Source organism: Diplotaxodon limnothrissa, linkage group LG12 (genome assembly GCF_057381915.1).
Source record: "Diplotaxodon limnothrissa isolate DT_005_m linkage group LG12, D_limnothrissa_male_GT1.1, whole genome shotgun sequence".
Classification (NCBI taxonomy): Eukaryota; Metazoa; Chordata; class Actinopteri; order Cichliformes; family Cichlidae; genus Diplotaxodon; species Diplotaxodon limnothrissa.
This window is the reverse complement of record NC_140607.1, coordinates 20,125,419-20,148,534: the sequence shown is the minus strand read 5'-3', so window position 1 is coordinate 20,148,534 and position 23,116 is coordinate 20,125,419. Positions and strand designations below refer to the sequence as shown.

The following is a 23,116-nucleotide window of genomic DNA, read 5'->3' as shown; positions in this document are numbered from 1 at the left end:
GTGTGTGTGTGTGTGTGTGTGTGTGTTCATCACTTTCCTGTTCTGGTGTTCTGGGTAAACCACGGCCTGAAGCATGCCCTGGGGTCCTGCCCCCCTCCTTTTCAGTTTGTTTGCGACCATTGCTGCTGCTGCTGCTGCTCAAAATTCAGTCCGTCCTGGTTCTGACCCCAATTGGGGCAGTCCTTTCTCCAGTGTCGATGTTGACCGCAGGTGAAACCTGCATCTTCTTCTGTGTTTTTGTCCATTCTGAGGTGCCTTCTGTCCTCAGTTACTCCTGTTGTCTCGGTCACGCCCTTTTTCGCCACCCGATCATCCGTGTTGGTCCATCACTGTCCTGCACAGTGTGAATGCAAAGTTATCAAGGTCAGCATTCTTTCGCTCGGCCTTACTTTTCATTCGGGCTTGGCGGGCGTCTCGTCACAGCTCTGTCAGCTGACGCAGTCTGGGAATTTTTCCCCCGTGTAGTGAAACGGGCCTTAGGTTTAGTGCTCTCCGTCTCGGCTGCATGAGATCACATTCCTGCAGGTCTGTTGACATTCTCAGGTCGTTGTTGTGGGTCCAGCTGTTGCAGCATTTGGTCAGTGTCACGTATGGGGGAGAGCAGGAGTCCAGTCAGCCTCGGCTTTCAGGGCCGGCAAAGCAGCCTGTAATTAAATATGTATAGAAAAAACAAAAACAAAACAAAACAAAAACAAACAAAAAACAAAAACAAACGAACAGGAAAATGTTGTTGTGTTGGCTGTGTTATTCAGAGGGGAGACAATGGGGCCAGGCCCTGTGTCAGCCTTCTCTCCCCCTTTTTTTGTTTTTTGTCTCCCGATATAATCAACTCCTAACCCACCAAGTTGACAGGACAACACCGGTATATGTTAAAATTCTTAAGATCATGTTTAAAAGCCCAAAAAAGGAACTTTCTTTCATTCAGTAATCACTTTTATTAATCAATCAACAGAAAACATGTCACAATTTGAATCTTTTAACCACTAAATTTGTTGTGTCTTGCCTGGTTGGTTAGACCAGTGTTCCTTTTTTTTTTTTTTAAGTTAAATTGTTGTCCTGCAACCCAGAGGGTTTCTTTGTCAGTAATGTATAGACTTCATCATTTAAGTATGTTAATTTTTCTTTAACCTTGCTGGAAAATCTTCACGTGTTCATGAGTGTAAGCTGTTTCTTCATTGCGTGTATGTGCATTTGTATAAAAGCAGGTTAATTTTATCTTTTCTCAAACTAGGCGTTACCTTAAAAGGAGCCTTTCTCTCAGATTTCTCTGCTTGTGTGTGTTTTTGTTTCACCTTTTTGTTGTGATGCTCCGGACGCCTTCCCAACCTCCACAAGTCCGTTGGCCCCAATTTTATGTGTTAAAACTTCTCTTAATTTCTCCTCTAATTCTCTCCTCGCTGCTGTCTTTTTCACAGCTGCTGATTCGTGCTGGGTGTGGTTCCCATTACCTATAATTTTGCTTCGGCCGCTGTGCTTGTGGGGGCAGTTGGTCCAGGTCCGCAGCTTCCTGTATTAACACACTAAGAGATTTATTTAATTTCATTTTCATCACTGTTAAACAGATAAGCAGGCAACCCGCCTACCTTGACAGCGTAAACTGTACGCCAGTCTCCCAACACATTCCTCTCTGTACTCCTCCATAATTCTCCACTGCACACCTCTTACTATCTCTCCTTTTTATTTTTATTACACCACAGAGTAATACACCCAATTATGCCCGTCTATCTCTATGTGGCTCCAAATTCCCTCTTTATTTTAATTTCACACTCGTCAGGGGACAGGCACACAACAATTTCAACCACTGAAACGAGGAATTCAACCTTTTTATTTCTTTACTAATCTAGACTCAACGTTTGTTCGCAAAATGTGTCTTGTTCTAGTCCGGAATAAATGTGAACCCGTGATTACACGGCCGTTCCAGTGTTATTTCCGTAGCTATGCGGGGGCCCTCACCTCCCCAAGTCACCACCTCGGCACCCGGACGACGCCGGTCCTGGCCACGCGTCCACGGACAGGAGGGTCGCCACTCCTAGGGCAAATGTTCCACAGGTACACTAGGCATCAACCTTTGATCCTAAAATGTGTATTTGCTCTAATGTCCTCCTAATCAAACACATCAACCGTCACTGTCACTGTGTTCACGCTTCACACTCCACACAAAAAACACACTCAGAGCGCGCCTCACTCACACTCTCACTCAGTGCGCGCTTTACCCACAAGACAGCACCCAGAGCGCGCTTCGCAGCTTCACACACACACTCTCACCCAGAGCGCGCCTTCACACTCACACACAACACTTTTCCTCAGCGGGAATTTTACACAGAAACCTCTGAGCTCAACTATTAGATCTTCTTAAAGCACACTGCACCATTGACCAAAATACCCCTTTCTCTGCGCTTATGACCGCCACCACGGGGCAAAGTCGCATCATAAAAGTGATGCTTGCATCCCCGAAGTTATACCTGACATCATAAACCAGGTGTTGCTATGTACTTAAATTTTACTTTGTATTATGACCGCAGCCCTTTAAACTCGACTGACGCCACAAACCACCGTCAAAACCTCTATGCAATGTACTAAAACTAGCACCAACCACTACTGCACTTCACGGCCGCACCACCGGAACACGCCGTATCATAAACCAAACCTACGGACGTGTTTCGCTCTCGCGTTGCCAGCGTTCAACCGCACCGTGAAGCCAGCATCTGCTTTTCCTTAAATCAACTTCTATTTCATAGCCGGCAAAAGCCAGGACGTCACTGACACCATAAACAAAATAAACAAACCTCGACTTCAATGTACTGGACTAATGGCCGCGTCTTCAGAAGAAATTCTAACGTATTATTGCTACAGAAGCCAGTATTAGACAAAATTAAATGTGGAAGGTAAAGTGGCTGCAACTAGTCCAACGTAGTATGTTATTAGTATCTCGGTAGAAGCAGTTTACTGCAACTAGTCCAACGTAGTATGTTATTAGTATCTCGGTAGAAGCAGTTTATTTAACACACTGGAATTCAGCCTCAACTTATGTTGTTAGTATCTTGCGCCAAAAACCAGACACCGACAAATTTACTGTGAAAATACGTGTAACTCAGTGAACAGATTAATTTGGAAAGCCCAATATGCACATTTGGTATTTATAATACAACAGGCTGTGCTTACCTTTTTATTTTTGGACCGGTCCTCTGTTCACCTCGCCTCACGATCTCACCAAAGGTCAAATCTGCACCTCCTCAGCACACCAAAGATCCGGGTCACACGGCACCAAGTTGTTGAAATCTCCCAATTTGGGCTGAAGGAGGGACAATACTCGGTGTATCAATGCTCAATCAACAATCATTTATTTCCATACAATTCAACAGTCAGAGCATTACAACGTCCGGACGGGAGAGATGCTACCAGAGGGTCAGGCACATGTCTCTAAATGGTGACGGGTTGCTCAGCTTTTTATAGTCTCTAGTGGCCCCCAGCTAGTCGTAAAAGCCAAAACATCACATTTTTTCTCTGTTACAGCGCCTAAGTTATGACCTCGGCAGTTGTTTCTCTGCTTTCTGTAAGGTGGGGGTGTGGAATGTGGTCTATCTATCTCCCCTGTCTTTAGACACAGAGTCTCCTGCTTACAACCTTCTCTTCATGATTCAACAATTAAGCATGTCAAGAAAACAGTGTAACACATTCCCAGCAGATCAAGGATACAGAGTGATGCACATTTATCTAATGAACTAATATGTGAATATGTTCTGTTAACTCAAAAGTATAATGAGAACTAAACTACATACAGCTCACACACTCTATATTAAAGGGTATAATGTGATCTACAGCAGTATTCTAATTCAACTACTTTGATTACATATATAAGGTAACATATAATAACAGAATAATCTAATAAGGACCAGACACAAATGTTACAGTTCTATTAAAGAATTTGTTACGGCTGAATAAAGTCAGACATGAGCAGGATTTGTTCCAACAATTTTTAATTCTTGTGCTCTTCTTGAATAGATTGCATGGTCCACAGCTCAAAATAATCCTTGTTTTATAGTGGGCCTTCATGCCCAGCCCCTCAATTTGTCACTGTTTGTAAAGAAGCTGTTTTAGCTCTCCATTTTATGCCAGCTTTCTTTTGATTGGCTTCTGCTGACAAACAGAGGGTTTGAACAGTAAGTGGGTGGGGCTTCTGTCCCATACATCTGGAACTGACCAAATTAAGGTTCTCTGATGGTCTTAGTTTAGGGCAGTCTGATGCCTGAGGTTCTAGCTCACTGGAAAACTCTGAAACTTGGTTGATGTTTAATATGAAAACCCATCATTGTCACCATATATAATTAAGTAAAAGTACAACAGGTCCATTAAAAAAAACAAAAAAAACAACTAGTCATATGAATGACAACAGTCAATAACAAATGTCCTATATCCATCTCCTGCCTCAGCTCTGAGTTTCCTTCAGTATAATCTCCAAATCAGGGCTGTGTGGGTACTGTGGTTCAGGTGACTCTGCCCAGGTAGACTGTGGGAGTCCATTAAGGCTGTTGGAAGGAAATGTGATGACTGCTGTGTCATTGAAGACGTCTATCAGATGAGATGGGCATGCAAGCTTTCTCTCCACACTAAAATCCACAGCCTTACTGATGTAGCTGTAGTCTCGCGTAAACTCTTTCTCGATCGTTCTGTTGGGGAAACAGACAGATGTCAACTTCATCTCCACTGCTCTTGCTTAAACGTTTACTCCATCCATCGTCTACGTGTCGTCTCGTACAAACCTATCCCTCATCCCACTGAAGCTGTTTCCGATGATTATCATCAGAGGGAGACCCCGTGCACTCCAGTTCTTCCACAGAAGGTTGTTGTAGAGGGCTTTCCCACAATGCATCAGGTAAAAAAATGTGGGTTTTTCTACCAAACGTTTCCCCTCCTGAGCAATACAGACACAGAGGATCACACACTGTTTGCACAGTCTACTCCCCTAAACAATTTTGTAGTCCCCATTTTCAATATAAAATGGATAATAAATAATAATATAGTTGACATTTGGAAGAACTGTAAAGTTTTATGTACTATATGACACAGTTCTCTTTAGTATATGCCTATTAACAGTGTTTCACTTAATTACCAGGACACGAGGGAGCAACAACTGACCTCATTTTCTGAGAGTACAGTCAGACCCAGGTCTCTCAAAACATCTCTCTCTCCAGAAGAGAAGACTGGATCATAGACTGAGCAGTCCTTTAGAGGAATCTGAAGACATTAACAGGGAGAGACAGAATATGTATAACAAGCAGGGTCTAGTGTGAGTGTTTGTCATCTAACTGATGATGAAGCCTCCCCTGACCTGTCCTGCTTCCAGTAGAAGAAGCAACATGGCAAGCTGGTAGCGGGCTGAGACACAGGAGGCAAACGGACCGAGGCCATAACACACACACTCCAGCTGCTGGCATGTCCTGGGGATCCGCTCCGGCTGGTCCTCAGCGTCCTTGTCCGCTGGAGATTTGGAAAGAGATGCTGATGCCGCCACCAAGAGCTGCTCTAAAGGCAGAAACGCAATAACACACACAGCTGCAAGCCAGATGCTTGGTGGTAACCCCAACTTTCAAAGCAAAACCTACCCTTCCAATCGTGCCAAAACTCTTCGCATCTTAGTTCAGACCTGCAGAGGTAAAATAAAGGCAGAGTTATGGGACTGTGGTGAAGATGAGACGTCCGAGGTGTTGCTGCTGAGCTATTCTTGAATTTCATACATGGTGTCTCTGATGCGTTTAACGGTTTTCCCGACGTCCAGCGACTCCTGGCCGCATGCTGCAGACACCTGAAGAGACTTTGAGCTCCTCGACGCACCTTTTCGTCGCCGAGCCACCTGCCACTCCCCTCCGGTGTCCGACATTTATGCTAACTTAGCACCAATATCCCTGCATATCATTTTTTTAAAAATCGTCCAATTATCAAAGGACAAAACGCATTTTTTTTCCTTCAGTAGACAAGTGACCAACATATGGGAATATTTAGGGTGTAACACGCGTTTCCTCTTCCGGCGTTACGCCAAATTTGTAGTCCATCAAATAACATCCACCTGGTGGTGCTGTACGGTCATTAAATCACTATAGAAATAATGCACAGCTCGGTTGATTTAAAGAAACTGCGATATTTATTTTTATTTTTATTTTTAAATATACTATTACTATATATAATTATGTATATTATTGTAAAGCAAACTAGAAATTGCCCCGTTGTTTTTAGCTAATTTTGTTTATTAATTCATTCTCATATAGGACTTTGCAGTGTGGTTTTATGTATTTTTGTATGTACTTATTTAATATTTTATTTAACCAGTGTGTCCCAAATTACAGATCATGATTCACTTTTATAGTGAAGTCACTGCGACTTTTATCTTTAATAATTTTTAGGTATTCATGTTCAAACATTGCCTCAAATTACTACGAAATAAAATAAAATTCTGAAAGTGGGTAGGCACATTTCTTTCTAACTAAATAAACAAATAAATACATTTTGAAATGCATTTAATATATTTAACATATGAAGCTTTTTTTTAAACTAATAGTATGATGTAATATGAATTTCTATTAACCTGGGGAAAAAACAAAACTGAGTTTTATATACCGTGTTTTTATTATTATTATTATTATTATTATTATTATTATTATTATTATTATTATTATTATTATTATTTACAACTGAAACGAACATTACTTCGCAAAGTCAATGAAATAAACGCATCTTTGCCCTTTCTACGCCAACAGTCATTACTAAGAACCAACGAAATATTTTAGAGGGGTACAGAATTTGGTGTAACACCATTATACCGGAAGTACTTGTGTTTTCGTGCACTAAACGAAGGAGCGTTAGTGTGGATTTCTTCTCATCGTTTTTGAAAGAAAGCATGTCCAATTGATCTCCACGCCGACCTTTATATAACTGTTCAGGTGCGTTAGAGAACATGGTGTTTGCACTGCTCTCAACACTCGAGATTATTACGTATAGCAAGACATTCATGCTGTAGAGGGTAACTAACCTTAGCTATAGCTAGTTATCGTTAGCTTACATTACGTTTTCTCCACAGAGATGAATTTGTTCGGTGTCGTTAGTGTCAACTAGCAAACCAAATATTTGAGATAGTGATGTGTATGTTTAAGACGCTTCTCTATAAAATAAAAATTTACTTTACATTTATACTGATCTAATTTTTGCGACACTGTTGCTGATCTGGAATCTGCAGCAATAGAGCCTCAAAGTGTGGACAGGCTGACAGATGAGGTCGGGTAGGATGTTCTCAGATAACGTTGCGGTCTGTAGTTAGAGTAGGGAGCAAGTGAAAGAGCCTGGACTGCTGGAGGTATGCTCTGGAGAACAGAGGACATGTGAGAGGATGAGAGAGAAATGGGTGTAAAAGTAACGACGAGGACGGAGAGTGGTTTGATATGGAATCCAAGATATTGAGCTGCTAGGCAGGAGGAAAAGAGGAAGACCACAGAAGAGATTCATAGAGGAAGTGAAGGAGGACATGTTGCTGTGCTAGAGGAGGATGTTAGGGACAGTGTTAGAGGATCTGCTGTGGCGACCTCTAAAGAGAACAGCTGGAATAAGAAAAATGTTATGTTTTATTATAATGTGTTTGATTTTGTTTTTCCCTGTGCTCTGAGCTACAACTCATTGCTTTAAACAGTAGATTGAGTTTGATCCGTTGCTATGGAGAGGGATGTATTTTATTATTCTGATCCCATGTCCAAGGGCTTTACCTAAACCTTTGCACAAGTAGAGCAAATTTATTTGAAATTACTTATGCGGAGTTTTTACATTTCTTTAAATTGTGATTTTGTTCATTATGATCTCCAGAGATGTCCATGTCACACCTATATGGGCGGAGAGATGAGGAGGAGGAGGGTGTTGAGGTTGAGAGCTTTGAGGTGACAGACTGGGACCTGGCCAACGAGTTCAACCCAGACCGCCACAGACACAGGCAGACCAAGGAACAGGCCACTTACGGCATCTGGGCTGACAGGGATTCAGACGAAGATGAGAGGCCCAGCTTTGGTGGCAAGAGGTGAGGCGTGGGTTTGTTTTTGCTGCTGCCCACAGCTTTAAAGTCTGCCATTAGTAGGAGATTGAGTTTGCTGTCTGTGTTTTCATTGCTAGATCTAAAGACTACACTGTCCCAGTGAACTTTGTGAGTGCTGGTCTGCGAAAGACGGCAGCAGAGGAGAAACAGCTGAAAGGGGAAGGAGGGTCTGATGACTCTGATGATGATGGTCCTGCAGCTCCTCCACCTTCTCGTGCACCCAAAAAACTCCAAATGGTAAATTTGGTTATGTGTGATTTGTTTGTGTGTACATTGCAGATAAATATCTCAAAGAAGTTTATAGGAACAATTATATGCTGAATTGTTTTGTTAGGGTAATTTCCGTGGGAATCAGTCACAGAGGTTTGCAGGTGGCATACAGTCTGGACATGGCATTGGCAGCTGGGAGAAACACACTAGGGGAATTGGGCAGAAACTACTGCAGAAAATGGGCTACCAACCAGGAAAAGGCCTGGGAAAGAATGCTCAAGGTAGGGTGGGAAAGGCTGAGAAGGCCACATTAATGAAGTATTTAAGAGTATTGTGTGTATTTCAGAGCTGATCTACTTTGTTTTTCCACACTCTCATTTGCTGCAGGTATTGTAAACCCTATTGAAGCAAAGGTTCGTAAGGGAAAGGGGGCAGTCGGAGCCTATGGAAATGAGCGAACCCAGCAGTCTCTCCAAGATTTTCCTGTGGTGGACTCTGATGAAGAGGAGGAAAAGGTACAGTGTGCACATAAATGTGCTTTTCCTTTTTCTATGTGTAAGCAGATGTTGAATTGTAGAGTCATTTTTTTACATTAATCTAAATTCGTGCTGATGTAGGAGTTCCAGAAGGAGCTGGGCCAGTGGCGTAAGGATCCTGCAGGGTCGGCAGGAAAGAAGAAACCGAAGTACTCCTACAGAACTGCAGATGAGCTCAGAGCTAAAGGCAAAGTGGCGGGGCGGGCTACAGCGGCATCTGCTGGGGAGCTGGCACAGGTCAAGGTATTAGTGCTTTTTTGTCCTTTCTCAGAGGTGTGTTATAAGGGCACTGTGGCTTGGCTGTATTTTTACAACAAACTTTAGCAGCTAAAGTTAATTGTAGTCAGTATTAGACTCTATGGGTGAAGTTGTTTGGTGTATCTATATAAGCACATGCGCTCTGCTATTATTGTTTGTTTTTAACCTTTTTTACCCCATACCTGCCCTTGGTGCCTAGGTGATAGACATGACTGGAAGAGAGCAGAAGGTGTACTACAGTTACAGTCAGATATCCAACAAGCACAGTGTTCCTGATGAAGGTCCACCAAGCATGTCTACTCGGGATCAGAAGGGATCATGCTTTGCGCTCCCTGAGCTTGAACATAACCTTCAGCTGTTGATAGACCTTACAGAACAGGACATATTACAGGTATGAGGATACCAAAATTGTTTTTCCAAATATATTTGGCTATAACTAAGATAATGCCTCCTTATTAGATCAGCAAACTGGGGCTTCCTTTATAATTTAGCAGATTTTTACTATTTATTTTTTTTAATCTCTTTCTTTTTTCATATAACCCCGGTATAGTCTGCCAGACGTCTGCAGCATGAAAAAGATGTTGTTGTTTCTCTGAGCCACGAGTCAAGAGCCTTGCAGAACAGACTGGATACGGAGCAAGATGCCATCCAGAGAATGGAAGCTGTGCTGGCATTAGTGGAGCGTTTTCCATCTGGGGAGACACCACCAGGGGAGGGTCCTACTCTGCAGGTGCATATAAAAAGAGAATGGACTGAGCACCTACACCTTTTTAGAATTTTGTATTAGGTGTAAAGTTTCAAAGCAGTCTTCTGTCAGAAAATCATTTAAAAACCGGAGAATAAAACAACATAAAAACATGTGCAAAAATTGTGAAACAGAGACAAAGTGAGAACAGGATGGAAACTGAGTGCTTGCTCAGTTTTCATGTAATCATTTTAGTAATTTTTGGTTCTTCTCTTTGTTCAGGAGTGTGCTCGCATCTTTGAGACCTTGCAAACAGATTATTATGAAGAATACAAGATGATGGGTTTAGCAGACCTTGCTGTAGCTGTTGTTCATCCGTTACTTAAAGAAAAACTTCATTTCTGGGACCCCCTGAAGGTACATTTTTGCGAGTATATCTTTTAAGATAACTGCATCCTTTTTACATGTTAATAATTCTCTACCACATTTTAATTATTATTTCAGGACAGCTCTTACTGTCTGGAAGATATTGGTCAGTGGAGAGCAATCCTTGAATCTCGGGATATGCACTCCAGTGGCCCAGATTCAAATATGGATCCTTATCACAGGTAAATTTGAACACACAAACATATATTAGGTTGTGCTTTGTGTATTTATGTGAATAAATGTTGGTTATATGTGATCTAGCCCTTTTTTTTTTAACTACATGTGTCTGTAAAATGCGTGTGGTCTTTGTGTTTCAGACTCTTATGGGAAGTGTGGATCCCAGTGATGCGGACTTGCGTGTCAGGCTGGCAGCCTCGTATGGTCGGGCCGATGGTGGACTGTGTAGAAGTGTGGGCTCCTCTTTTGCCCCTGTGGATACTGGATCACCTGTTGGAGCAGCTGATCTTACCCAGATTACAGCGAGAGGCAAGTCACACACGCTGATAAAGAGAAATATTTTTGATTTGCTCCCATTATTTATGAGTGAAAAACTGTTTACTATATGCTATACTGACCTTATGCCTCCATCAGTATCAAAGGCAGTTTTGTCACATGTAAACCTCTCTCTTTGTTCCCTGTTTAACAGGTAGATAACTGGAACCCTTTAACTGACACGGTGCCTATCCACTCCTGGATCCACCCTTGGCTGCCTCTGCTCCAGTCACGTCTAGAGCCTCTTTATCCGCCAATTAGGAGCAAACTGTCCAACGCCTTGCAGCGCTGGCATCCCAGCGACGCCTCAGCTCGCCTCATCCTACAGCCGTGGAAAGATGTATTCACACCAGGTGCATGGGAGGCCTTCATGGTGAAAAACATCATCCCTAAACTAGGTATGTCTTCATCTGTGATGACGTCATGTGTGTGCTGGGAGGAAAATCGAAGGAGATGAGCCAACCTCTTATTAAAGTCAAGCCTTGCCTCATTAATTAGGTTTAGGCACAGGTGTAAGAAGTCAGAAGTACAGTTACCTATTTATTTGACTAGAGTGGATGTTTTAATTGTGACATTCAAAAGATGGGGATTTATAACATATACACTCAGTTTAGACCTGGTAAATACGATAAACAACTGAACAGAAGCTATAAATCGACAGGAAACTGCACCAGTGTGCCAAAGACATGAATGAAAATGAACCCCTCCACGTTTCCATTCTCAAGTAGCCCCACTGATATCTCTTCATGCAACTGCTGATCTTTCTCTCTGCAGCTTTGTGTCTGGAAGAGCTGGTTATCAACCCTCACCAGCAGCAGATGGAGCCATTTCACTGGGTCTTGGACTGGGAGGGCATGCTGTCCCCCTCTAGCCTCGTGTCACTGCTTGACAAAAACTTTTTCACGAAATGGTTACAGGTCAGTGAATTAAAATGTACTCAGAACTGAGCATTTTGGTGTTTCATATAATTGCTTTTTGGATTTTATACCTTTTGGGTTTGTTTTTTTTTTGCTTTTTGTGGATTATAGGTCCTGTGTTCATGGCTGAGCAACAGTCCCAACTATGAGGAAATCACAAAGTGGTACCTCGGCTGGAAAAGCATGTTTAGTGACGTCTTGTTGGCCCAGCCCCTCATTAAAGAGAAATTCAATGAGGCTTTGGACATCATGAACCGTGCGGTCTCCTCAGGCATAGGTTCGTACTCCACAGTCTGAAGATGTATAATAAACACACAAAAATGAGTATTACTCAAAGTATAACTTTCTTTTTTTCGTGTCATTTCAGGCGGTTATATGCAACCTGGAGCGAGGGAGAACATTGCATATCTCACACAGACAGAGAGACGCAAGGACTTCCAGTATGAAGCCATGCAGGAGCGCAGGGACGCCGAGAGCGTGGCCCACAGAGGGATCAGCGCCGGTGTGCCGACTAACTTTAAGGATCTCATCCAGGCCAAGGCAGAGGAGAACAACATCGTTTTCATGCCCATAGTGGCTAAACGACATGAGGGAAAACAGCTGTACACATTTGGGCGTATTGTTATCTACATAGATCGAGGGGTGGTGTTTGTGCAAGGAGAGAAGACTTGGGTACCCACATCTCTGCAGAGTCTGATCGATATGGCAAAATGAGCGTGGACTGACATATTTAGGTCTGACAACTATAAGGAAAACAGGAAATATCTTTTGTTTTTAAGTAACTTCTCTAGCATATGTCTCTTTCTCTAAGAGGTCAGAATTGTGAATAAATAACTTTTGAATGCATGCTGACTCTCTTTATTGCTCAAAAATGAATTTTAAATACTGTACTTGTACAGTGAAAAGCACATATGTTTTCACATATTGCACATTTTTATACAAAAGCTGGTTAACGGTCACAGTGTTTATAATGTTCTCTTGATACACATACAAAAACAGTACTTATCTTCAATGTTTCTATTGTAACATCAACAGTTAAGTAATTGGAGTACATTTTTGGTGTTGTTCATTTTTCTTTTTGTCTGTGACAGCGTATTGGTCTGTGTGGAGGTGACCATTTATACCCACAGGTTAATTGGCTTTATGAGAGGCAAAAGACCTACAAGTCTCACAAGAAAAGTGTCTCCTAAAAGAAATCCCTGCTGAACCTTAACGGACTGAAAAGCAGCTGAGCTGATCATAGTTTTCAACATTTAATCGTTTTAATAGAAAAAAGGAATGACTTGAAAAATAAGACTTGCACAAAAATAGCTTTAGCTTTTATTTATGTGCATAAGAACAAACAAACTTGCAGCATATTCGTCCATGATATGATTGTTAGCAAACCCTTAACTTGCAGTTTTAAGGTTACGTTTTTAGAGTAGCTTTAAGCATTATTCAACAGATTGAAACCCTATTTGTGAACATTAACAATGCGATACAAACGATAACAGGAAGGTGGCAGTTGCTGCTGCTTCCTCCTGTTTGAGGTGTTTTGGCACATCAGGGCTTCCGTTGGAAGTGGGCGCTTTGCGGTGTGAGCTGCGAGTTAGTTCATTTGTTCGTGATTAACGGTTTTGCACCAAGAAGGTATGTGAATATTTATATATACATATATAGTTGAACATAGCCTGTGGTTTATTTAACATCTAACATGTTTAATGTGGTTTAATGAGCCGCAAAACTAACGATTGCTATCCAATGAACTACCGTAGCACAGTGCTAACATTAGCCAGCTTGCTAACAGAAAGGTATTCACGGCTTTTAAGGTCATATTTTCCATTGTTATCCAGCTACTCATGTCGTCGGACGCCCTGAAAAAACGAAAGTCCAAGGTTCTCCGCAACGAAGGAGGAACCCCGGAGATGAAGCGGGGTCGAGCAGATGCGGACCAACAGGTAAAGTTGAGGAGAAGATACACGACTCCTCGATCACCTGTGTCATTATCAAAGTGGCTTTGGGCAGTAATGCACAGACGTTAGTATACATTTTAAAATTAAAGTATTTAGACCCTAATGTGCTAAGCAGTGTCTGCCCTTTAAAGTTGATACAGTTAAAGTGGTCCTTTTACACAAATACATCTTCTATCTGAATTAGATTTTCAAATGGAAAGCATAGAGACTGTTGAATCAAACAGCGAGACTCTTGTTTATAATAAACCTGGGTCATTTTCCCCCAAACCCACGATTTCCAACTTCTAACTTTAATGAGGTTGTTTCCACTTTTGTCGCAAAATTCTGATTTAATACTCTTTCAGTACAGGAGGAAGAAAAGCTCATATACTTTTGAAGTATTTACACTACTTAGTGTAGTGGTGCAGACCAACAGAGAGATGGGGACGCTGGATTTACATGGAAGCATGTTGGGAAAATGTGAAGAAACGAGCGAAAACGTAAAATGAGCAGCATCTGGCTGACATATCAATGATATGTCTGAGTGTCTAAAGGAGTCTCACAGGCCTGATTGTACACTTCAAGCCATTTATAATTCTTAACTTGTTAACAACACAAAACTGGAGCATCTGGGTGAAGAGCTACTGTAATCTTAAACTTCTTTACACTGATATAATGGGGAGTTTCACTGATTCGGCCCACATAAGATCAAAGTGGGCTTTATGTTGCCCACCATGTAAAATGAGTTTGACACCCCTGTGTTTTCCCTAGAAATTTTATGTAAAAGTATAACATACCTGCTTCACACTTTAGTCTAACAGTAACAAAAGTATCTTAACCTTGTAACTCTTCAGGAGCTGCACAGTGTTGTTGCATAATAAAAGTGAAATTGAAAAATATTTTCTACATGGGGTGTTCAAACTTTTTAATCACTTGCTAAAAGCTCCTTTTACCAGCATGTACCCGAATTAGTAATTTTCTTCCACAGTTTGCTCTTACTGTTAAACAGAACACAACTAACAAGTGTAGGTAGCATTGTTTGTTTGAGTCACTCGTTTATCTTTGGGCCGCACCTCACCAGCTGCTAGCATCTCCTCCTCACATACCTTTGTAGACTGGTTGTGCTCCATGATGTGTTTTTGCCTCAACCTTAATGGAAACAGAGAGTTTTTAAACTGCAGTTAAAATGATCCAGGAGGTCAGTTCCAGCTGAAGGGGTATATTCTGCCTGTGTGTTTTATAATGTGGATCCTACATTTTATCCTTAGAAATTTAGAGTTCACTCAACAGCTTTCAGCAATTTATAATGTTGTCTTTGTTCTGGATCTATACTGAAATACCTTTGAATGATTAGCAGTTTTAAAAAGGTGTTTTATATCCATCCTTTATACTGCAGCTCATCTCATCTCACAACATATTATAGACCAAAGTATGAAATGCAAAATATATCACCTTTAAGTCATATTTAACTTAGTCACACTTAGACCTCTCAGAGCAGTTAAATAAATGATATCAAGTTTAACCATGACTAATATCTTATAGTTATACATCCATCCTCTTCTGATTAGTGTTATCAGCCCCCACCCCCGTGTGAACCTTGTACTTAATATACATTTATGTCATATATTTACTTACTAATTTATATACTTTTTTTGGCCAGGATGTGCGTGTGTATCATGAGGAGGTGGAGCTTGATGGCAGGGACCCTCAGCAGGACTACATCCAATACAAAGAAACATGTCAGAGTCTGGCTAATCTCATGAGTGAGATCCAAGAGCTTAAGGCCAACGGAGCTAAGGACGGGGTAAGAATGTGTCATTATATGCTGATTTAATGGCAAACGATTCATGTACAGCAGACACCTTACACATAGAGTTTGTAGTATAAGTATATCTAAAGCACCATAACATTTGTGTCAATAATAATGAAGGGCAACTGGTTGTATGTCTCCTCAGTGTGCAGAGGTTGAGAAGAAACGTATGCAGAGCTGCATCCACTTCATGAATCTGAAAAAGCTCAATCGACTTGCTCATATGCGTCTAAAGAAAGGCAGAGACCAGACACACGAGGTAACTCCCACGCAAGTCTCAAGCACTCTCAAGTAAAACCAAGTAACAGCTTAGGTTACTATCACTCTTTCATTCGCTTACTAAAAAAAGTGCTGCCTCAAGCCTTAAACTTCAGTATTGTATTATGCATCTAAAAATATTTACTTAGAGTTTGCGAGTCAACTTTAACAATCTCTCTGTCTCTCCTCAGGCAAAACAGAAAGTCGATGTGCTGCACCTTCAGCTGCAAAATCTGCTGTATGAAGTCATGCATCTTCAGAAGGAGATCAGCAAGTGTCTGGAGTTCAAGTTAGTAAAAAAAAAAAGATTTCATTTAAAATTGCTCATTGGTTTTCCTAACTTGAACTTACAGAGAATAATTAGAATAGCGTTAGTTGCTTATTAGTTCCCTTGTTTTTAGTTTATACTTAGATTTTCAGAAATGTGTCACAGTAGTAATGAGTACTCGTTTCCATATTCCAGGTCTAAGCATGAAGAAATTGACTTGGTGAGTGAAGAAGAGTTTTACCAGGAGGCACCGCCGGAAATTTCCAGGCCTCAACTCACAAAAAATGACCCCCACCAACTCACACTGGCGCGACTGGACTGGGAGCTTGAACAACGGAAGAGGTATTTTAAAAAAAAAACAACAACAAACAAACCACAAGGCGCAGTGAAGGATTTGTGCCTGCACAAAGCGTTTGCAGCATGTTGTGTTTAAAAACTAATTTGCTAATGGATAATAGGGACACTGAACACTTGTTAAGAGTAGGGATGTGTATTGTTTAGGTTTTATCCGATACCGGTGCCAAACCGGTACTTTTGAAACGGTGCTTAAACGGTGCTCAAACCGTGCTTAAAGAATGGAGAACACAAAATTGGTCCAAAAAGCTCTCATGTTCAGCTGTTTTTTTGTAAAAAGATAACAATGTTAGCCTTTTCTGCAGCTATGGGGCATATATGGTATCACTCTTGGCTGGAAGCAGTGCTTAGACAATGGAAAAAACACAAACTTTGTCCAAAAACCTCTCATGTTTAACTGTTTTCCACTTTTTCTTTGGCCTTTTTGGCCAGGGTGAAGGGAGTATCTGCCATCAAACAAGAAGACAGCCGCATGTAGCTATGATGGTGTTTGCTAGTTCACCTTGCATGCATTAATGTAATAACGTGGTTAGCCTACTCAACGTAAATTACACACGGACAACATTAAGCTACTCACGCAGAGAAGAACGGCTGCTGCTGCATCATCATCCGTCATCATTTCTGCTGCACTGGCAGGGCTAGGGGCCAGGACTCTCCTCTTCGTGTTTTTGGGGGATGTTGCTAACTCCGGGTCCGATAACAGGCACCACACCCGCAGTAGATGTGCTCGGTGTGAGGTCTCGCAGCAAGCTATCAAATACGGCGCATTTCTCGGCTTTTAAAAAAAAACGCTATGCGTCGCCAGGTGTTTCATCGGATTTGAGGTGTTACCTCCTTTGACAGTATCACAGTATCAGCTTAAAGCACTTGTTGCAGGCTGCTGAGTTTGCATATTTTGCTGTGAAGTACAGCCAGACTTTTGACCGCTTCGCCTTGGACATTTTTAATATGTAGCTCTGCTCTAAAAGAACGTACGTACCTGGACCCACCTACTATCCTCGGAAACGTAAAATGATTGGCTAGAATTCGAAGTGTATGACATCTCAGGGAAAAAAAGCACCGAAATAAAGCACCGAAATGTGCGCTGCTTTTCGGTCTGGTTACTACCATTTATGTCAGAACCGGTGCCATCATGGCACCGGATACCGGTACCCATCCCTAGTTAACAGTCTATTGTTGGATGCAGGTTGGCAGAGAAATACAAGGAATCACTAGCGTCGAAGGAGACAATTCAGAAGAGCATTGAGGTGAAGAAGGAGCATCTGAGAAGCTTGCAGCCAGGTCTTAATGCCATCATGCAGGTATCATTGCTGTGTTAATTCATAGTTTGTAATCTAAAGAAAAGCTCAGCGGTGTTTTGTACTTGTTGAGGTGAATTTTTAACTGCCGTGCCAACAGTTACACCACATATGCCTCCTATGTATGCTCACAGGCCTCCCTCCCAGTCCAGGAGTTCCTGTCTATGCCTTTTGAACAGACTCAGAAGCAGACGGAGATTGCCCGCCATCTGCCTCCACCTCTCTATGTCCTGTTTGTTCAAGCAAATGCTTATGGCCAGGCGTGTGGTGAGTAAGAATGAGAGACAATGATGTTTTCCAAGACAAAATATTAGTTTTTCTTTAAAGGATTGAAGTTTGGATCGCTTTGATTTTATTGCAGACAAGAACCTGATTGTCTCAATTAGTGGTGATGTAGATGAGGCCAAAGCCCTGTCCAAACCTCCAGAAGATTCCCAGGGTACAAAGGCACACATTTAATCTATGTATAACACACAGACGACTCATTTTGGGATTCATCAACAAACTTAAAACTGTGTATTCTGGTTTTATTCAGATGATGAGAGTGATTCTGATGCAGAGGAGGAGCAAGAGAAAACTGTGAGTATCTGGCACTGCTTTACTCATGAACGAACACACACACTCAGGACACTGAGGTCTATTGTTAGTTAGTATACAAATCACTGCTCTGGACACATGAACTGTCTCTGAAGCCATAGCTGTCATGCATTGAGTGGCAGCTATTGATCGGAGTGGCAGTGGGGGTGTTCTGGGAAATATTTACCGAGAATGGCTCTGTGACTGTAACCGGATCTTAGGTTTGTATTTGATTGCAAATACAGTGTGTATTTCTTTTGTTCTATCTCCATATTTGAGCTCATCTGGAGCACTGTTTGCTTTTCAGGCTTCCTTTCGGTATTCTTTTTAAATGTGCTTGCAGGGGGCTAAGATTTTAGAGATGCTTTGTCACTGGAATTACGTCTTTTATTTATTATTTTTTTCTTTTTTTTTGTCTTTTTATTCAATTGCTTTTTATTGTCCATTTGACAGAAGAGAAGAAGGCCAACTGCAGGTGGCCAGCTGGATGATAAAAGACGAGAGATGCTGAAGAGGCACCCTCTGTCCCTAGGCATAGACTTGAAGTGTAAAGGTAACTCTTTCTCTGTGCTTCATGTCCTTGTTGGCAAAATCATTCTCTGTATTCACACAGCATCCTTCAACCCAAATATTTGCAGCCCCTTTGTGCTCCAACCCTTGTAACGTGACCATATATATATGGTGCTGTGCAACTGTACACCTATCAGATGGCATGTGAAACAAAGCAACTGTGGCTGTGACATGACACCACTTGACCCTTGTGTTCCCTCTGCTGGCGATATATGGAATACAGTGACAGATTATAGGGAGATCTGCATTGCAGGCGTAACTCTACCTAAGGGGGGGTGGAGTGAGGAAGTGAGGGGGAGGCAGAGGGATGGAGGTGAGAAAGATGCTTGCAGCCTTGTAGTTCTGCAGCACCTAAAACATCTTGTAAGCAGTTTTTCTCATCACTGCTCTTTGTCTGACTTCTGCTTTTATTTCTGGAGCCCCTCCTTTCCTCAGTTATCCTCACTGCTGCCAGCTGCAGCATTCGGTCTAGTGCAGTAAAAGCAAAAAGTGAGCGGTGTAGGTGTGAGTGAGTGACAGTGTGTCACTGAGTTCACCGTGACTGCAGGGAGTGCAGCGAGAATGATGACCATCGGTGTAGTGGGTATCCCATAGGTGCCATTAGCTGCTGCTATGACCAAGGCCTGTTATTGCTCTGTAATGCGCTGCAGTGTAATATAAACCCAGAGGAGCTATCGCTGGCAGGATTAATGAAAATATTGAGTAGAGAGAATATAAGATTAAGATAGCAATCCATTAGTGTAACACCATGTGTTGTCTTCCTTGTGTCTACAGATGGCAGTGTACTCCATCTTTACTTCTACTACCTGATGAATCTGAACATTATGACTGTCAAGACCAAAGTGTCCACCTCCACCGATCTCAACACGGCCATCAGCGCAGGGTATGTGTGTAAACGTAAGGATTTGGCTCTCTCTCTGACCATGACAGCCTTATAAAAAAACCTAACAATGACTTTTTTCCCCCCAGGGAGCTCCTGAAGTCAGACACTCTCCTCAGCTGTCTCTACACCAGCGACCAGGGACGAGAAACACCCAATCCAGCTAATCGCTACCAGTTTGATAAAGTCGGGTAAGGAAGTAATGTTCATGGTTGATGTGGTGTGTACTGGATTACAGCTGGCTGAATTAACCTATAAGTTATTTTTAGGATCATTTCCTTTGGCGATTATGTGGAGGAGCTGGGCCATCCCTACATGTGGGTTCAGAATCTCGGAGGACTTCATTTTCCTAGTGACGCTTCGGAGGTGCGTGTGTGCTAACCTCAAGTATACAGCATGTGTTACAACTGTATAATGTTAACTTTTGCTAATTTTTTTTTTTTTTTTTTTTTTTTTTTAGGGTGTGCGCGTGGGTAGTTCACTGAGTGCGAGCCACATGGAGAACACCATGAAGCTGCTGAGGGGACGAGTCCAGTCCCGCTTGGCTTTGCACAGACAGTTTGCCTCTTTAGGTATGTTATTTGATTACAACCTTGCACACTGAATCATCCTAATGAAGAGATTGTTAAGTTTGTTTGTGTTCCCGTCATCAGAACACAGCATCATCCCCATCTCCAGCGAGTGTCAGCACCTTTTTCCTGCCAAGATCCTTTCCCGTTTGGCACGTTGGACCACAATCACTTACCAGGAGTACTTGGTAAGTGAAAGCAAATTGTCAAACGATTGTACTCAAATGTAAAGAAAGCATTAGTTAGAAGTGTGACTGATTTTGATATTTCCTTTCTTTTGCAGGAATTTCCATATACACGTCATGTGACTGAAGCTGGGCTGGCAAAGGAGACTGATCTGTACTTTATGGGAGTGGTTGAAAGAGGCACAGGTAAATCCTGTCGCTGACAGCATAACTGAATATTGCTGATGTTTTTTTTGTTTGCTTTGAATGTGATTCTATACGCAAACTCATCTGTGTCCCTTTCAGCTCGTCTTAATGCTGCAGTGGTGCTGAGTCCCAGATACCCAGAGATATCTCCTGTCTTCTCCCTCTCTCTGAGCTGGAAGGGAGAGCGCAGCGGACGCACCGACGACAACCTCCGAGTATGAACATTTCAAAACCTCTCAATATGATTGTTTATAAATACAAGTCATTTTTCACTTTTTGACTCCCTTTTTCACTTTTAAGGCCATGGAGAGCGAAGTTAACGTGTTCAAAAACGAACTACAAGGACCACGTCCTGGGCACCAGCTCCTGACCAATCAGTTTGCACGACTGTGCGTCTGCCTGGATGTTTATTTGGAGACAGAAGGACAAGACGACAGCGTGGAAGGACCGCGAGAGTTCCCCCGTGAGAAGATGTGCCTACGCACTGTCAGGTACAGTTAGAGAAAGAAGTGGGAAACTTTTTGATACATTTGGTGAAAGATTTTATCTCTGACCACCGGTTTGTCTCGTTCAATTCAGGGGTCCTAATCGTCTGAAGCCGTTCAAGTATAACCATCCTCAGGGTTTCTTCAGTCATCGCTAAAATTTGTGTGCACATAATTGTGTGTGTGTGCGCGCGTATGTATATAATTCTCCTTCTGTAGTTTATCACTCTTAACTCCCTCAAGATTACCTTTGTGACTCTTTGACACACAAGTATCCTTTTTAAACACTTCATACCAGTTTGAAAATAAAAGAACATCCTATTTTCTGGAATGAGTTTGTCTTTTTTTGTCTTCCTTCGCTGCGTACAGACTTTGTTGTGCACACAAAATGTTTCTGTTTTATCCCCTTTCCTTCCTCTCCACCCTCACCTCTCTGAGTGCTGCTCTATTTATAGGTGTCGTCTGAGCTTGCTGATTATTATGCCATTGTGGTTCAGTGCTGGATATAGCTGAGTCATTTCCACAGAGGATCTCTCGCATTGAATAAAATATTTGGGCTATTGTCTGCTGTTAGCCTTTGACTTCTCATTTATCATCATAGTTTCAGTAAAGAGCAACAGGTTTTCATGTAGGATACTGATCCTCAATTTCTGACTTGATGCTAAAGTCAAGGAAAACGGTCATTTAATGATTAGCTAGCTTTAGCTTTATAGAAGAATCTCTCCTTTGCTCTTGTGTGTTGCAGCAAAGATCCAGCAGCAGGTAATCGAATCTAGGAATTCAATGCTGCACTGATGCATGGAAATAATGTCTAATTGCAAGAGAAAGGAAGCATTACTTATTGGAAAATGGGCAGTAAATGCTAATGGTTGAGATGAGACTGGTAAATGGTACAAAATGATTCAATAGATTGAGAATACTGTAAAGCTTACCAGTGGCACAAACATAAAGCCCAACAGATGAGTGTCTATTGGCTGTGCAAAGCTAGGGGAGCATCTTACAAGCATATTGTTGAGCCAGCCTATCCCCATTTGGAGTTAAGAGTCACCGCTAACCAGTACGAAGTTGTGAGTGATCGTCCATGATGAAATGTGAATACTGAAGTGTTTTCCAGTGTGTCATGGTGGATTGGTTTGCACTGCGACCTCACTGGGTATGAATGCACCACCCAGCCACTGTGTAGAGCAGGGGTCCCCAATCCCAGTCCACGAGGGCTGGTGTCCCTGCAGGTTTTAGATGTGTCCTTGATCCATCACAGCTGATTTAAATGGATAATTACCTTCTCAACATGTCTTGAAGTTCTCCAGAGGCCTGGTAATGAACTAATCACGTGATTCAGGTGTGTTAAACCAGGGTGAGATCTAAAACCTGCAGGGACACCGGCCCTTGTGGACTGGGATTGGGGACCCCTGGTGTAGAGTGTGCATGTTCCCCCTGTACTCCAGTTTCATCCAACAGGCCAAAGACATGCACGTTAGGTTAACTTGTGATTCTAAATGGGCCATAGGTGTGAATGTGTATCTCTGTTCGCCCTGTGAGAGACTGGCAATCTATCCAGGATGTACCTCTCCCGCCTTGTGACAGCTGGGATAGGCTCTGCGACCCCAAAGAGGACGAGCAGTTAAAATTGATGGATCTTATATTGGTTCACTTTTGTTCAGTTTGCACCGAGAGCAGTCACATTTAGCAATGATGTAAATGTTTTGGAAAAAAATAAACTTTACAGAGTACACAATCATCAATAAAACAGTCAATTTCTGTTTAACAACAGATGGCAGTGACAGCAGTCAAAGCAATCTCCGTCTTCCGACTCTGGTTTTTTAATGACACAGTCGCTGATCTCATTAATACACAGCCATCTATTAGATGCAGTGAAATTGGATTACAGGGGGGTGCAGTCGTGCCAGGAGAGAGAGCCTCACAATGTCAGCCAAAGTGTGTCCAATGTCAGTGTTTCACCAAGAAAGAGAAGCTTTTGGTGATGGCACAAATCTAACAGTTACCTGCTTTTCAGTAGGATGGTAATGAATGTCTTTTTCACCAGCACTCATTAGAAAATCCTATTAAAAGTAACCACACATTTTATTTCTGTCAAACAAAAGAAATCTTAATATTTCAAAATATTACCAAACCACAAGTGACAGAGGAGGATTT

General features: G+C 42.0%; 3 protein-coding genes across 3 annotated transcripts; 2 read left to right on the top strand and 1 right to left on the bottom strand.

The window, feature by feature from the left end:
* Positions 1 to 4,413: 4,413 nt before the first annotated feature.
* Positions 4,414 to 5,974, bottom strand: srrd (SRR1 domain containing). Its single transcript, XM_085368194.1, has 6 exons — positions 5,736 to 5,974; positions 5,604 to 5,644; positions 5,330 to 5,523; positions 5,137 to 5,235; positions 4,761 to 4,912; positions 4,414 to 4,667 (listed from the first exon to the last, which is right to left on the bottom strand). Exons 1-6 carry the CDS (start codon positions 5,876 to 5,878, stop codon positions 4,427 to 4,429), a joined length of 870 nt encoding a protein of 289 aa, XP_085224320.1. The 5' UTR covers positions 5,879 to 5,974; the 3' UTR covers positions 4,414 to 4,426.
* An 866-nt stretch (positions 5,975 to 6,840) lies between these two features.
* tfip11 (tuftelin interacting protein 11) lies at positions 6,841 to 12,428 on the top strand. Its single transcript, XM_085368193.1, has 15 exons — positions 6,841 to 6,935; positions 7,846 to 8,053; positions 8,146 to 8,305; positions 8,403 to 8,559; positions 8,666 to 8,793; positions 8,896 to 9,057; positions 9,272 to 9,463; positions 9,623 to 9,802; positions 10,040 to 10,174; positions 10,262 to 10,365; positions 10,501 to 10,669; positions 10,830 to 11,073; positions 11,450 to 11,592; positions 11,704 to 11,869; positions 11,960 to 12,428. The coding sequence occupies exons 2-15, from the start codon at positions 7,848 to 7,850 to the stop codon at positions 12,304 to 12,306; spliced, it is 2,493 nt and encodes an 830-aa protein (XP_085224319.1). The 5' UTR covers positions 6,841 to 6,935; positions 7,846 to 7,847; the 3' UTR covers positions 12,307 to 12,428.
* Positions 12,429 to 13,156: 728 nt separating this feature from the next.
* thoc5 (THO complex 5) lies at positions 13,157 to 21,247 on the top strand. The gene is made up of 20 exons (XM_085368192.1): positions 13,157 to 13,221; positions 13,425 to 13,529; positions 15,184 to 15,327; positions 15,479 to 15,592; positions 15,783 to 15,880; positions 16,055 to 16,201; positions 17,400 to 17,514; positions 17,646 to 17,778; positions 17,873 to 17,950; positions 18,047 to 18,090; positions 18,541 to 18,640; positions 19,432 to 19,540; positions 19,627 to 19,728; positions 19,807 to 19,903; positions 19,998 to 20,109; positions 20,191 to 20,294; positions 20,390 to 20,477; positions 20,577 to 20,692; positions 20,778 to 20,968; positions 21,057 to 21,247. Exons 2-20 carry the CDS (start codon positions 13,431 to 13,433, stop codon positions 21,118 to 21,120), a joined length of 2,055 nt encoding a protein of 684 aa, XP_085224318.1. The 5' UTR covers positions 13,157 to 13,221; positions 13,425 to 13,430; the 3' UTR covers positions 21,121 to 21,247.
* The last annotated feature ends 1,869 nt before the right edge of the window (positions 21,248 to 23,116 follow it).

Coding starts and splice junctions, on each gene's coding strand:
- srrd (XM_085368194.1), bottom strand. CDS start 5,878: ATGTCGGACACCGGAGGGGAGTGGCAGGTGGCTCGGCGACGAAAAGGT. Junction 5,524..5,603: donor GTTTTGGCACGATTGGAAGG/GTAGGTTTTGCT, acceptor TTCTGCCTTTAG/AGCAGCTCTTGGTGGCGGCA. Junction 4,668..4,760: donor TTCAGTGGGATGAGGGATAG/GTTTGTACGAGA, acceptor TTTCCCCAACAG/AACGATCGAGAAAGAGTTTA.
- tfip11 (XM_085368193.1), top strand. CDS start 7,848: ATGTCCATGTCACACCTATATGGGCGGAGAGATGAGGAGGAGGAGGGT. Junction 11,074..11,449: donor AAACATCATCCCTAAACTAG/GTATGTCTTCAT, acceptor TTCTCTCTGCAG/CTTTGTGTCTGGAAGAGCTG. Junction 11,870..11,959: donor TGCGGTCTCCTCAGGCATAG/GTTCGTACTCCA, acceptor GTGTCATTTCAG/GCGGTTATATGCAACCTGGA.
- thoc5 (XM_085368192.1), top strand. CDS start 13,431: ATGTCGTCGGACGCCCTGAAAAAACGAAAGTCCAAGGTTCTCCGCAAC. Junction 15,328..15,478: donor CCAACGGAGCTAAGGACGGG/GTAAGAATGTGT, acceptor ATGTCTCCTCAG/TGTGCAGAGGTTGAGAAGAA. Junction 20,969..21,056: donor ATGTGCCTACGCACTGTCAG/GTACAGTTAGAG, acceptor CGTTCAATTCAG/GGGTCCTAATCGTCTGAAGC.